The sequence below is a fragment of the Haematobia irritans genome, chromosome 1 (genome assembly GCF_050003625.1).
Source record: "Haematobia irritans isolate KBUSLIRL chromosome 1, ASM5000362v1, whole genome shotgun sequence".
NCBI classification, from domain to species: Eukaryota; Metazoa; Arthropoda; class Insecta; order Diptera; family Muscidae; genus Haematobia; species Haematobia irritans.
Genome location: NC_134397.1, coordinates 182,051,250 through 182,066,983, shown reverse-complemented (window position 1 = coordinate 182,066,983; position 15,734 = coordinate 182,051,250). Strand labels below are relative to the sequence as shown.

General features: G+C 23.2%; 1 protein-coding gene across 3 annotated transcripts in view; it reads right to left on the bottom strand.

Annotated features, from left to right (window-relative positions):
* sim (bHLH transcription factor single-minded) overlaps window positions 1-15,734 on the bottom strand; it is a 122,265-nt gene that overhangs the window by 75,080 nt on the left and 31,451 nt on the right. The window contains exon 1 of one of the 3 annotated variants that reach the window (XM_075292257.1): window positions 5,267-6,014. The exons of 1 other annotated variant lie outside the window; for it this stretch is intronic. In XM_075292257.1, coding sequence (XP_075148372.1) covers window positions 5,267-5,285 — 19 coding nt within the window. In that variant the 5' untranslated portion in view covers window positions 5,286-6,014. Of the gene's footprint in view, window positions 1-5,266; window positions 6,015-15,734 lie in introns of those variants that run through there. One more of the 3 variants, XM_075292258.1, reaches the window with a different exon arrangement.

Sequence of the window (15,734 nt, the reverse complement as noted above, 5' to 3'; positions counted from 1 at the left end):
TTTGTTTTTATGCGAAGGAAGAATTTTGTAAATGGTAGTTAAAAATCAACAATGTCAGTAAATTGGTGTTACTTTAACAAAAAAACTTTTGGAAGTTCTTCCAAAGGCACAACTTTGAAAGCACATCCAAAAATGTCCTCCCAAAGATGTTTTTATTTTAACTGCATAGTTAAATTTTAGTCAAATTTTTTAGGTTAATTTTTTTTTTATAATTTGCTTTTTTTATATTTAAATTTTAGTAATTTTAATTGTAACTTTGTTTGTTTGAAACAGAGTAATGGAATACATTTTTTCGAATTTTGTCGAATTTTTGAATATATTTGAGGTCAAACGTTTCAGACTAGCGTTAGAATGCATTAAAATCATACAAAAATATAAAAACATATTTATTTGGCAAAATATCATAAAATGATTTAATTCATTTTGAGGTCAAAGATAAAATACGAATGCAAATTTTGCTTAGCATAGAAGACGCATTTCTCTAATATAAAGTTTTTTTCCTTGTCCAAAAGTCGATAAACATTTCAATGAAGTCGTATTGTCCTTATAATTAAGTGATTTGACTTAATAATGGGTATCATAACATGAAAGAAAAAATGTTTGGGCTAAGGCCAACTTGACTTTAATAATTCAGAAAAATTATTTAAATTGAATTAAATGGTCTTTAAATTTGTTGTCTTTTTGCAGCAAAAAATCGTTCAAATATAGGACATGTTTTTCAACACTTTATTTTAAAGACGTTTTTACTTGAAACATACTCTACTGGAAGTCGAGTCTTAATTTGGAAAAAAAGTTCTCATTAACTCGTTTTTAAAGGACTTTGAAAAAAACTGAAAAATCGAAAAATTAAATTTTGCTTCCTAGAAGCAAGTACACAAAACCCAAATTTAAAAGAGAATTGTGTCTTAAAAGTATCCTTACTTGTATTCTCCGCTTCTTTGGCTCAGAATCAATACCAACATTTTTTAATTAAAGACAAAATCTTTGGAACCTGACATGCTTTTTTTTCAGTGCACAATATTATTAAATTCGAAATTTTCCTAAAATAGTTTATCATTTTCTAAAATGAGTAAATTTTATTTAAATTGTATCTATCTTTAACTTTGTATAGCGTTAAAGACATCTTAAATATTTTAACCTCAAAACACTGTGTTGGCTGGTAGTGATGTCAGTAGAACTTTCATTATTCTTTTTAAGTACAACTTGACTTTTCCTACTAATTCAATGTCATTAGTACGAGCGAGAGATAGCATCATTATGCATGTATTTGTAATTACGTATTTTTAATATAACAGATATTTTCCAGTTACGGTTACAAGATATATGTACATGGAAAAATATCTTCACATTAAAAAAAAAATAAACCCTCTAGGCCATTAAAGTCAATTTAACTCTGTGTTAGTTCAAGGAATAATTTTGTTTTGAGAAACTTTCCTTGACTTTAATAATTTTTTGCGTAAGTCAGTTAAATGAATTAAAAAATGACGCAAAAATTTTACACAAATGATTTACTATATTTACTATATTCTCACAAAATATTTCAAGATTTCTTAAAAGTTGTCACTTTTATCACAAATGCGGCCATCTTGTACTTCTTATGACGCTAAAGATATTTTTGCAAATTTGAACACCAATTTTTTTCAAAATACGAATTATATCTAATAATTATTCTTTTCGAAAACTATTTACTTATTTTTGTGAAAGTGGCGTTTGTGTTAACGCCACTTTTAAAACAAACCTAAATGTAAGTGATCGATAAACTAAACATCTAATGGACAGATTTTGACTAAATTTCAGACGGATGCTTCCGATATGACCATTAATTATAATTTACATTCCAATATTATTATCAGTGCCCATTCAATTATGTGCCCATTGCAATATAAAAAGGAAGCATTAAATATAAAAAGGAAGCAGCAGGCTTATATTGCCTTTTTCTAACGCAGAAAGCAAATTTTCGCAGATATATTTCCTTGGTAATTCTGAAACCGAAGTCATAACATTGTAGAATTATTACAAAATAAATTCCATCAGCATAACAAATTTGGGCAATTATTGAAACTTGTAATAAATAAACCGAATCATCCGATAATCACATTACAATAGTTATAAAAGCTGATAAAACACCAAAGATTTTGACCTTCTCTTAAGGATTTTGGTATTGATTCCGAGACAAAGATGCGACTTTTTTAAACCAAAGACATTTTTTTAGCGACTTATCTGAAATGTTCTATAGAAATAAAATTTTGACAAATTTTTTTATAGAAATAAAATTTTGACAAAATTTTCTATAGAAATAAAATTTTGACAAAATTTTCTCTGGAAGTCACATTTTGACAAAATTTTCTATAGAAATAAAATTTTCTATAGAAATAAAATTTTGACAAAATGTTTTATTAAAATAAAATTATGAGAAAATTTTCTATAAAAATAAAATTATGAGAAAATTTTCTATAAAAATAAAATTTTGACAAAATTTTCTATAGAAATAAAATTTTGACAAAATTTTCTAAAGAAATAAAATTTTGACAATATTTTCTATAGAAATAAAATGTTGAGAAAATTTTCTATAGCAATAAAATTAAAAAAAAATTCCTATAGAAAAAAAATTGACTAAATTTTCTATAGAAATAAAATTTTGACAAAATTTTCTAAAGAAATAAAATTCTGACAATATTTTCTATAGAAATACAATTTTGAGAAAATTGTCTATAGCAATAAAATTTTGACAAAATTTTCGATATAAATAAAATATTGGCAAAATTTTCTATAGAAATAAAATTTTCACAAAATTTTCTATAGAAATAAAATTTTCACAAAACTTTCTATAGAAATAATTTTTTTCGTTTTGTTATTCTTGTTTTTTTCCTTTAATCATTGTTGTTGTTTTTGATTTCAGCTTAAAACCATGCATTGAATAACCTACAAGTGTAGCTTAACCAACAGAGGAAAAGAATGTTTGTCAAATTTATTTGGGCAAAGCCCTATCGACTGCAAGATGGTTGGATGGACGCACGTTTCGGAATTACCACATTCCTCATCAGCATCCTCTACTTGCAACAAAACTATCAACCAATTATCAGAATAAATTCAGGCAGTTTACTAAACCCAAAAGTGTACCACACTTGAACCTTCCGAAAAAAGGTTTTACATGATAGCCGGCTTATGCTGAAATAAATTCATATAAACGTGCGTCCATCCAACCATCTTGCAGTCTATAGGGCTTTGCCTACATAAATTTGTCAAACATTATTTTCCTCTGTTGGTTAAGCTACACTTGTAGTTTAGTTAATGCATGATTTTAAGCTGAAATCAGAAATAAAATGTTGACAAAATTTCCTAAAGAAATAAAATTTTGACAAAATTTTCTAAAGAAATAAAATTTTGACAAAATTTTCTATAGAAATAAAATATTGACAAAATTTTCTATAGAAATAAAATATTGACAAAATTTTCTATAGAAATAAAATTTTGATAAAATTTCCTATTGAAATAAAATTTTAACAAAATTTAAAAAAAAAATAAAATTTTAACAAAATTTTATATAGAAATAAAATGTTGACAAATTTTTCTATAGAAATAAAAAATTGACAAAATTTTCTATAGATATAAAATTTTCACAAAATTTTCTATAGAAATAAAAAATTGACAAAATTTTCTATATAAATAAAATTTTGACAAAATTTTCTATAGTAATAAAATTTTGAGAAAATTTTTTATTGGAAAATTTTTTATAGAAATAAAATTTTGAGAAAATTTTTTATAGAAATAAAATTTTGAGAAATTTTTTAATAGAAATAAAATTTGGAGAAAATTTTTTATAGAAATAAAATTTTGAGAAAATTTTGTATAGGAATGAAATTTTAACAAAATTTTCTATAGAAATAAAATTTTGACAAAATTTTCTATAGAAATAAAATTTTGATAAAATTTTCTAAAGAAATAAAATTTTAAAAAATTTAGCTATAGAAATAAAATTTACAAAATTTTCTAAAGAAATATAATTTTCACAAAATTTTCTATAGAAATAAAATTTTGACAAAAATTTCTATAGTAATAAAATTTTGACAAAATTTTCTATAGAAATAAAATTTTGACAAAATTTTCTAAAGAAATAAAATTTTAAAAAATTTAGCTATAGAAATAAAATTTTTACAAAATTTTCTATAGAAATACAATTTTGATAAAGTTTTCTATAGAAATACAATTTTGACAAAATTTTCTATAGAAATAAAATTTTGACAAAATTTTCTATAGAAAAAAAATTTTGAAAAAATTTTGACAAAATTTTCTATAGAAATAAAATTTTGAAAAAATTTTGTATCGAAATAAAATTTTGAAAAAATTTTCTAAAGAAATAAAATTTTGACAATATTTGCTATAGAAATAAAATTTTGACAAAATTTTCTAAAGAAATAAAATTTTGACTTTCTATAGAAATAAAATTTTGACAAAATTTTCTATAGAAATAAAATTTTGAAAAAATTTTCTATAGAAATAAAATGTTGACAAAATTTTCTATAGAAATAAAATTTTGACAAAATTTTCTATAGAAATAAAATTTTGCCATAATTTTCTATAGAAATAAAATTTTGACAAAATTTTCTATAGAAATACAATTTTGATAAAATGTACTACAGAAATAAAATCTATTTAAAAATGGAAGAGTTCTGTTTACTTTGTTACTAACGGTTAGCTTTAACATTTGTCTTATCTGGTAACACTAAATTCGTAAAACATAATTTTTTTGACTTGTTAATAGCGAATCTAGATATAGTTAAACCCCCATTAAAGAAAACTCAAAGTTCATGCACCAAAGATGATGACAAACAATAAAAAAATAATAGCAGTCCAAACACTAAGGCGTCAAACCAAACAAAACACATTAAATGATATTCGATAGTTTGCGATGTAAATAAATGAGAAGATGATGATGGTGCTGAAACAAGAACAACAACATCAACATAAACACATGTTTAACAGTTACAAAGAAACTTTTTTCAAAAGGAAATATGATATAGCCAACCAGAGAGCCAACGCTCATTTGCTACTTTTAAAAATAAGGACCCAATGTCATATAAAATTGTTGCTGTTTTTGTTTTTTTTTGTATTGCACTTTGAAATCCTGACCAGACAATATTAAAATCCCATAAAAGACCAACGAAATGGAGAACCAATATAAATTACTTCCAATACAAGAAAGAACGAAAAAACTCTAAAGTAAACAAATAATAAAAAGAAAAGAAAAAATAAAAATAAAATTTACTTTTGAGATCCATTTCCATTTGTGAAGATTTTAGCTGGTATTGATGTAGTTGAATACTGCTACTGTTGACAGGGATGACGATGTGGCTGGTATATGGTCACACCATTCAAATCCATAAAGCATAGTAATTTGTGAGCGACCAGTGTCACAGACTATAAAATATTTGTATGTGAAGACTTCAGGCACCACCAAATAAAATCAGTTGAATGATGACAAAAACAAAAGTTAATCCAAAGAAGTGTTTACATTGGAAAAATGGTGAAGGCGTACAATGATTATATTTTTATGTTTAGGCAACTCCAAACATTTTTTTTCAAAAATCACCAAAAACTATATTAAAAGCATTTTATTCAAGCTCCAATGATTTTTAATTGAAGTAATTATCGTAAAATATTTGTTTAAGGCACTTTTTGGAATTTTCAATTATTTTTTATTCTTGGGATTTTAATGCTTTAGCTTTTTTATAGCACTCTTATTTTTTATGATTGGCAAAATTCAAAATTATGATGCATGATGTTAGCTTAAATGTCTTTTACAGGGATGAATTATTGCATGGAAGAGGGTTGCCAGATATTTGCGATATAAATTCGATATGCGCCTTTACCGTTACCGTTTGATAATTTGATATAATTTCCGATTTCGGTCTATAACCTTTTAGTTTTGTGTGTTTTTTTATTTTTAATTTATAGAGTAGCAATATTTGTATTTTGTTATAAAATTTTAATTTAATTATTTATTAATTCTTGCACAACATTTTCCTTATAATAATGATTTTTATTTTTAATATAAACAATTTTTTTTTTATAATTTTTTGCAAATATTTGTATATTGTAATAAAATGTGTATTAAATTATTTAAATCTGGTGGGTATGTGTTTTTAATTTTTTTGTAGAATATATTTGTTTTTGTAATAAAGATTTTTAATTTCAATACAAGCGATTTGATTTTTTCCAATTTGTTTTTCAATTAGATACAATTATTTATCATTCAAATTATTGAAATTTTTTATCAAAATATTTAAAATTTCCCGTTAGTTGTTAACCACTTATAATTGTAAAGAATCGCCGTTATTTGCTTGGAATTTATTTGAAATTCAAATTTCAATACGCTTAGCCCGTTATTTAATTATGATGATGGTGATGTTTTGGTGGTGTTGTCGTATACTCGTCAGTCAATGCAACTGAATTCACGAAACGGTAACGAGAACTAAATGCAGCTCCCCAGATTTGTTAAATCAAAAAATTTGTCTTAACAACCACCAATAAAAGCAATAACTACTACAGTCACCACCACCACATCAAACTGAGCCCATTCTCTTGCTCTTCTACCATCATCATCATCTCCACATTGTGTCGATGTTCTCATAAAAATACAAAACAATACCCTAAACTCAACCATCATCGTCTTCGTCACCATTATTGTTATTATTTTCATTTTCTTTGTTGTTGTTTTTGTTTTAATATTAATTATTATTATTTTTATCGTTCACTACAATACACAGTAAGCTAGTAAAACCCCTAACCCACTGCAGCAACAACAACAACAACAATTTGAACAAAGTACATTCTTGAATATATTCTCTCTCTCTCTCTCTCACACACACATATACATACGTTCTTAAAGACTGCATCAAAGTAAAAGTAAAGCTTAAATTGCAATTACATCAAAAACAAATTTTTTTTTTTTTTTTTGGTCTACTACTTGAAAGTTTTATTTTCCAATGTCGCCTTCAACTCGGGCAATGTCATTTTTTATGTTCTCTCATGATAACATTGTTGTATGTGTATAGTCTAATCAATGTAAATAGTTCCAACACTATAGCAATAATAAAGTATTAACGGTTATTATGCCACCATGTATATTGAAAATCTACATCAAAGTAAACAGGTAATGCTGCCTGACCAATTGGCGCTTTCTCGTATAAACAGTGTTGCCCAACCAGAGGCTCGCCGTTTGAAAATATCTTGATTTTTGGGGAAGCAATTGTGGCAACACTGCTCCAAAGGTCAGTACTATGTTCGTGTGTTACAGGTGAAGATCAAAACCAAAAGTGCAAAATAAAACTCAGCATATTTTCTAGGGCATGATAAAAAGCAATAGTTTTCTTCCTTTAAAATAGCATGGTAGAGAGTTAATTAACCCAGAGAATGAATATGATCTCCTCCAACCTGTTTCAGGAGCTTAATGCTATTTTTAAACCGGGAAACATTTAAGTTAATTATCGGAATAATTTTATTTTCTCGGAAATTATTTAACTGATATCGGTAAGCATACGAGGGCGGTTCGGAAACTTCTTAGCCTATCAATGAGAGAGAATAGTTAGTTTTTCAAAAATATTTTTATTTTTCGATATAATCTCCTGAAACTTCAATACACTTAGTCCAACGCTTTTCTAGCAATTCTATCCCTTGATTAAAGTAGTTTTCGTCAAGGTCTTCAAAATAGTGGTTTACAACTGTAATTGCATCTTCATTTGAGGTAAAACGCTTGCCAGCATGGAAGTTTTTAGATTTGGGAACAAGTAAAAGTCACTGGGAGCTAAATCAGGTGGGTGGTCAAGCAACTCGTACTTTAACAGCCAGTAAGCCAGGACGTTTTTCTCGAATTTGTACATTTAATTGATCCAAAAGGTTGCAATAGTACTCTAAATTTATTGTTTTACCCTTTTGCAGATAGTCAATCAATAAAATACCTTTGAAGTCCCAAAAAACCGTTGTCATAACCTTACCAGCCGATTGAATTGTTTTTGCCTTTTTTGGGGCACTTCCTCCAGCTTCAGTCCATTGTTTGGATTGATCTTTTGTCTCTGGAGTATAGTGGTGGTTTTGACAAAAAATTCTATTGAAATAAAATTTTGACACCATTTTCTATTCAAATAAAATTTTGACAAATCTTTCTATTCAAATACCATTTTGACAAAATTTTCTATACAAATAAAATTTTGACAAAATTTTCTATTCAAATAAAATTTTAACAAAATTCTCTATAGATATAAAATTTTGACAAAATTGTTAATAGAAATGAAATTTAGACAAAATTTTCCATTGAAATAAAAGTTTGACAAAATTTTCTATAGAAGTAAAATTTTGAAAAAAATTTTTTATAGAAATAAAATTTTGACAAAATTTTCTATAGAAATAAAATTTTGACAAAATATTCTATAGAAATAAAATTTAAACAAAATTTTCTATAGAAATAACATTTTGACAAAATTTTCTATAGAAATAACATTTTGACAAATTATTTATAGAAATAAAATTTTGACAAAATTTTCTATAGAAATAAAATTTTGACAAAATTTTCTATAGAAATAAAATGCGGACAAAATTTTCTATAGAAATAAAATTTTGACAAAATTTTCTATAGAAAAAAATTTTGACAAAATTTTCTATAGAAATAAAATTTTGACACAATTTTCTATAAAAATAAAATTTTGATAAAAGTTTCTATAGAAACAAAATTTTGACAAAATTTTCTATGGAAATAAAAATTTAACAAAATTTTCTATAGAAATAAAATTTTGACAAAATTTTCTATAGAAATAAAATTTTGCCAAAATTTTCAATAGAAATAAAATTTTGGCAACATTTTCAATAGAAACAAACTTTTGACAAAATTTTCTACGGAAATAAAATTCTGACAAAATTCTCTATAAAAATAAAATTTTGACAAAATTTTCTATAGAAATAAAATTTTAACAAAATTTTCTATAGAAATAAAAGTTTGACAAACTTTTCTATAGCAATAAAATTAGAAATAAATTTTTGACAAAATTTTTATAGAAATAAAATTTGGAAAAAAATTTCTATAGAGATAAAATTTTGACAAAATTTTCTATAGAAATAAAATTTTGAAAAAATGTTCTATAGAAATAAAATTTTGACAAAATTTCCTGTAGAAATAAAATTTTGTCAAAATTTTCTATAGAAATAAAATTTAAACAAAATTTTCTATAGAAATAAAAGTTTGACAAAATTTCCTATAGAAATAAATATTTGACAAAATTTTCCATAGAAATAAAATTTTGACAAAATTTTTTATAGAAATAAAATTTAGACAAAATTTTCTATAAAAATAAAATTTAAACAAAATTTTCTATAGAAATAAAATTTTGACAAAATTTTCTATAGAAATAAAATTTTAACAAAATTTTCTATAGAAATAAAAGCTTGACAAAATTTTCTATAGAAATAAAATTTTGACAAAAATTTTCTATAGAAATAAAATTTTAACAACATTTTCTATTGAAATAAAATGTTGACAAAATTTTCTATAGAAATAAAATTTTTACAAAATTTTCTATAGAAATAAATTTTTGACAAAATTTTCTATAGAAATAAAATTTTGACAAAATATTCTATAGAAATAAAATTTAAACAAAATTTTCTATAGAAATAAAATTTAGACAAAATTTTCTATAGAAATAAAATTTTGACAAAATTTTCTATAGAAATAAAATTTTGACAAAAATTTTCTATAGAAATAAAATTTTAAGAACATTTTCTATAGAAATAAAATTTTGACAAAATTTTCTATACAAATAAAATTTTAACAAAATTTTCTATAGAAATAAAATTTTGACAAAATTTTCTATAGAAATAAAATTTTGCCAAAATTTTCAATAGAAATAAAATTTTGGCAACATTTTCAATAGAAACAAACTTTTGACAAAATTTTCTACGGAAATAAAATTCTGACAAAATTCTCTATAAAAATAAAATTTTGACAAAATTTTCTATAGAAATAAAATTTTAACAAAATTTTCTATAGAAATAAAAGTTTGACAAAATTTTCTATAGAAATAAAATTTTGACAAAAAATTTTCTATAGAAATAATATTTTAATAACATTTTCTATTGAAATAAAATGTTGACAAAATTTTCTATAGAAATAAAATTTTTACAAAATTTTCTATAGAAATAAATTTTTGACAAAATTTTCTATAGAAATAAAATTTTGACAAAATATTCTATAGAAATAAAATTTAAACAAAATTTTCTATAGAAATAAAATTTAGACAAAATTTTCTATAGAAATAAAATTTTGACAAAATTTTCTATAGAAATAAAATTTTGACAAAATTTTCTATAGAAATAAAATTTAGAAAAAATTTTCTATAGAAATAAAATTTTGACAAAATTTCCTATAGAAATAAAATTTTGACAAAATTTCCTATAGAAATAAAATTTTCATAAAATTTTCTATAGAAATTAAATTTAGACAAAATTTTCTATAGAAATAAAATGTTGACAAAATTTTCTATAGAAATAAAATTTTGACAAAAATTGTCTATAGAAATAAAATTTTAAGAACATTTTCTATAGAAATAAAATTTTGACAGCATTTCCTATAGAAATAAAATTTTGACAAAATTTTTTATTGAAATAAAATTTTTATAGAAATAAAATTTTGACAAAATTTCCTATTGACTTTTCTATAAAAATAAAATTTTGATAACTTTTTCTATAAAAAATAAAATGTTGACAAAATTTTCTATAGAAATAAAATTTTGACAACATTTCCTACAGAAATAAAATTTTGACAACATTTCCTATAGAAGTAAAATTTTGACAAAATTTTTTATTGAAATAAAATTTTGACAAAATTTTTATAGAAATAAAATTTTGACAAAATTTTTTATAGAAATAAAATGTTGACAAAATAAATAGAAAAAAATAAAATGTTCTATAAAAATAAAATGTTGACCAAATTTTCTATAAAAATAAATTTTTGACAAAATTTTTATAGAATGCACGGCTGGACCACTTCTTTCAAAATGAACCTGGACTAAAGCCATTTAATGCCCGCACAGTGCTAGAACTCACCGATGCTCCAAGAAAGTTAGACTAGAAAATAAAATGATCGTGTTTACTTGCCAAAAATGTCAGCCAAAAATGTTCAACTTCGGTTGGCCACTAGAACTCAATCGCTGCAGATGGTAGTGGTGTGGGCCACCGTAACGGCCGATGTTCGATCCCTGCTGCTAGGAATCGGTAATGGGGTTAAAATAAATGCCGAATGTTATTGGGAGAATGTCCTAAAGACAGTATTGAAGCCTCGGGCAGACAAACATTTCGGCCGGAGGCCATTCCAACAGGACTCAACACCATCTCACTCAAAACCCGTCAACAATGAAAGAAGGCTTAATAACGAAATTCCTCCTGTATGAAGCCGAAAAATTTGTTTATCAAATCTTTCCACAATTTGATCGAAAAAGTGTTAAAGCATTGATTGTGTACAATTGCATATTTTAATTGATTCAAAAAATTAAGCGGGGAAAAAAGCAAATTCTCGGCATTAAAATTTGTAATCCTAACATAGAATAAGGCTGCACCGTCCTCATTACCATTATACGCTACGTTGAAAAAAAATTGATCTAATGTCACAATTTGCACAATATAAAAAAATGAAAAATTCTTTAAAATAAAAAATATTGAAATAAGTATTTCTTTCAATTTTGTGTTCCTCCGCTAATGTGGTATGTCTTTGAAGTAAAGCAAAGTTTCCTTAAAGTTAAGAAATCCTTTTTGATTTAAAGATTATAATCTTTAAATACAACATAGATATTGAATCTTTGGATTAAAAATAAAAAAGCTTCCAAATACACTTAATTTAAAAATATATTTGTACTTCGAAGTATCTGTTATAATTTGGAGTTTTAAACTCGCATTTATTGGAATGTGAAAAAATCGATAAAATAATCTTCATCCTAATTTCCCCCCCAAAAATTGCCTTTATTTTAAAGCAGCGCCATTATTACCAAAATTCTAAAGAAAAGGGCAAAATCTTTGGAGTAACAAGTAAACTTTTTTTGAGTGTATAAAGAAATGAAATATTCATATTTTAATCTTTCAATAACCACCGATATGTTCACACTATAATTCTACCATAATCAATATCATTGCATAAACTTTTTAAAATAAATAACTTCCCCCTTTTCATCGTTTGGAGTTTGGAAAAAAATATACACACCTCTTTAGCCACTTTTCAAACAAAGGTTTCTTATCTCTGTCATGGCGTTGTCCGTGACTTTTGTCGAATTTGCAAAATGCAACCGAAAAAAGATAAAAAAGAACAAATGAAGTCAAATGAAAATTTTAACTCGAAAATTTCTCTTGAAGTCGTAGCTCTGTGTTGTTTTTGTAGTTGTTTTTTTTTTTTTGTGAAAACCAAGAACTTTCTTTTTATATTTTTGCAGACTGTGTTATATGGCAAAGTCACCATATGTTTTTGGTGCTCTAGATTTACTTTTCAATTCACTTCGTTGAGGTCTATTTTCAATGTCACTGCTTTTACTTTCTTCTTCGAAAAAATGACATCGTTTGCTTATTTTTTTTTTTGCTATAATGTTAAATTGCAAAATGATGCATTATTACTTACATAAGATTCGAATAAATATGAAGGTGTATGTATTCCAGTGTATAGTATATTCACAAAAGTTTAGGTATGCCACTTGAGATTTTAATTTTGAATTGAATTTTGAATCCAAAAAATTTTGACAAAATTTTCTATACACACAAAAAAATTTCACGAAAATTTTTCCAATTAAAATTTTAATTGAGTTTTAAAAACTATTCAATTAAAAATTTAATTGATTCAACACATTTTTTAATTGAAACAAAAATCAATCACAAAAATAATAGTATCAATTAATTTTTTAATTGGATCAATTAACTATGTAATTGACCTTCAATTAATGTTTTAATTGATACTATCATTTCTGTGATTGAAGACATTTCAATTAAAAATTAATTGGATCAATTAATTTCGTGATTGAATCAGAAAAAATTTTTTTTGTGTGTAGAAATGAAATTTGGACAAAAATTAGATATACAATTTTAACAAAATTTTCTATGAAATAAAATTTTGACAAAATTTTCTATAGAAATAAAATTTTGACAAAATTTTCCATAGAAATAAAATTTTGACAAAATTGTCTGTAGAAATAAAATTTTGACAAAATTTTCTATAGAAATAAAATTTTGAACAAATTTTCTATAGAAATAAAATTTTGACCAAATGTTATATAGAAATAAAATTTTGACCTAATTTTCTATAGAAATACAATCTTGACCAAATTTTCTATAGAAATAAAATTTTGACAAAATTTTCTATTGAAATAACATTTTAACAAAATTTTCTATTCAAATAAAATTTTGACAAAATTTTCTGTAGAAATAAAACTTTGACAAAATTGTCTATAGAAATAAAATTCTGACAAAATTTTCTATAGAAATAAAATTTTGACAAAATTGTCTGTAGAAATAAAATTTTGACAAAATTGTCTGTAGAAATAAAATTTTGACAAAATTTTCTATAGAAATAAAATTTTGACAAAATTCTCTTTAGAAATAAAATGTTTACCTAATTTTCTATAGAAATAAAATTTTGACAAAATTTTTTATAGAAATAAAATTTTGACCAAATGTTCTATAGAAATACAATTTTGACAAAATTTTCTGCAGAAATAAAATTTTTACAAAATTTTCTATAGAAATAAAAATTTTGACAAAATTTTTCAATTGAAATAAGATTTTGACAAAATTTTCTGTAGAAATAAAATTTTGACAAAAATTTCTATAAAACTAAAATTTTGACAAAAGTTTTTATAGAAATAAAATTATGAGAAACTTTACTAAAGAAATAAAATTTTAATAAAATTTCATATAGAAATTTAATTTAATTATACAATGTAACAAAACGAAATAAAAATAAGATTAAGGGACTTGTAAGTTATATGAAAAGATGATGTACAGTGGGAGAAAATATGATTCAATTTGTAAGAGGAAATTTCCCAAATGTTTTCTCCATAAGGAGTTAGCATAAAGGGCCCAAAATTGAGTCATCTCTCCCAGCCAGATCTATACTAAAGGCTGTGGAAAGGTTCATTCGCCCGAACCGAAACATGTACAGTCCAGGCGTGTATAGATTTGTATCTGGCGTTTTCTTTTCAATGGCTCTATTAACCATGTTCCTTAATCTATATCTGTCCATAAAGCTCGAAAAATAATTGTGTAATTAGATATAATGCATTTGGACGTCAATTGCCTATTTCGGTATCAGGCTAACATGTAATATAAGAAATTTAATTTTGACAAAATTTTCTATAGAAATTTAACTTTGACAAAATTTTGTATAGAAATAAAATTTTGACAAAATTTTCTATACAAATAATAATTTTGACAAAATTTTTCATTTGAAATAAGATTTTGACAAAATTTAAATTTTGACCAAATGTTCTATAGAAATACAATTTTGACAAAATTTTCTACAGAAATAAAATTTTGACAAAATTTTCTATAGAAATAAAAATTTTGACAAAATTTTCTATTGAAATAAGATTTTGACAAAATTTTCTGTAGAAATAAAATGTTGACAAAAAATTCTATACAACTAAAATTTTGACAAAAATTTCTATAGAAATAAAATTATGAGAAGATTTACTAAAGATAAAATTTTGATAAAATTTTCTATAGAAATAAAATTTTCACAAAATTTTCTATAGAAATAAAATTTTGATAAAATTTTCTATAGAAATAAAATTTTGACAAAATTTTCTATAGAAGTAAAATTTTGACAAAACTTCTATAGAAATAAAATTTTGACAAAATTTTCGATAGAAATTTAATTTTGACAAAATTTTCGATAGAAATTTAATTTTGACAAAATTGTCTATAGCAATAAAATTTAAAAAAAATGTTCTATAAAAATAAAATTTTGACAAAATTTTCTATTGAAATAAAATTTTTGGCAAAACTTTCTATAGAAATAAGATTTTGACAAATTTTTCCATAGGAATAAAATTTTACACAATTTTCTATAGAAATAAAATTTTGACAAAATTTTCTATAGAATTAAAATTTTTGGCAAAACTTTCTATAGAAATAAAATTTTGACAATATTTTTTATAGAAATAAAATTTTGACAAAATTTCCTATAGAAATAAAATTTTGAAAAAATTTTCTATAGAAATAAAATTTTTACAAAATTTTCTATAAAAATAAACTTTTGAAAAAATTTTCTATAGAAATAAAATTTTGACAAAATTTGTACACAAAATTTTCTATAGATATTTAATTTTGACAAAATTTTCTATAGAAATTTAATTTTGACAAAATTTTCTATAGAAATTTAATTTTGACAAAATTGTGTATAGCAATAAAATTTTAAATAAATTCTCTATAAAATTAAATTTTGGTAAAATTTGCTAAAGAAATCAAATTTTGACAACATTTTCTATCGAAATAAAATAGTGAGAAAATTTACTAAAGAAATAAAATTTTGACAAAATTTTCTATAGAAATAAAATTTTGACAAAATTTTCTATAGAAATAAAATGTTGACAAAATTTTCTATAGAAATAACATTTTGACAAAATTTTCTATAGAAATAAAATTTGGACAACATTTTCTATAGAAATACAATTTTGACAAAATTCTCTATAAAATTAAATTTTGACAAAATTTAC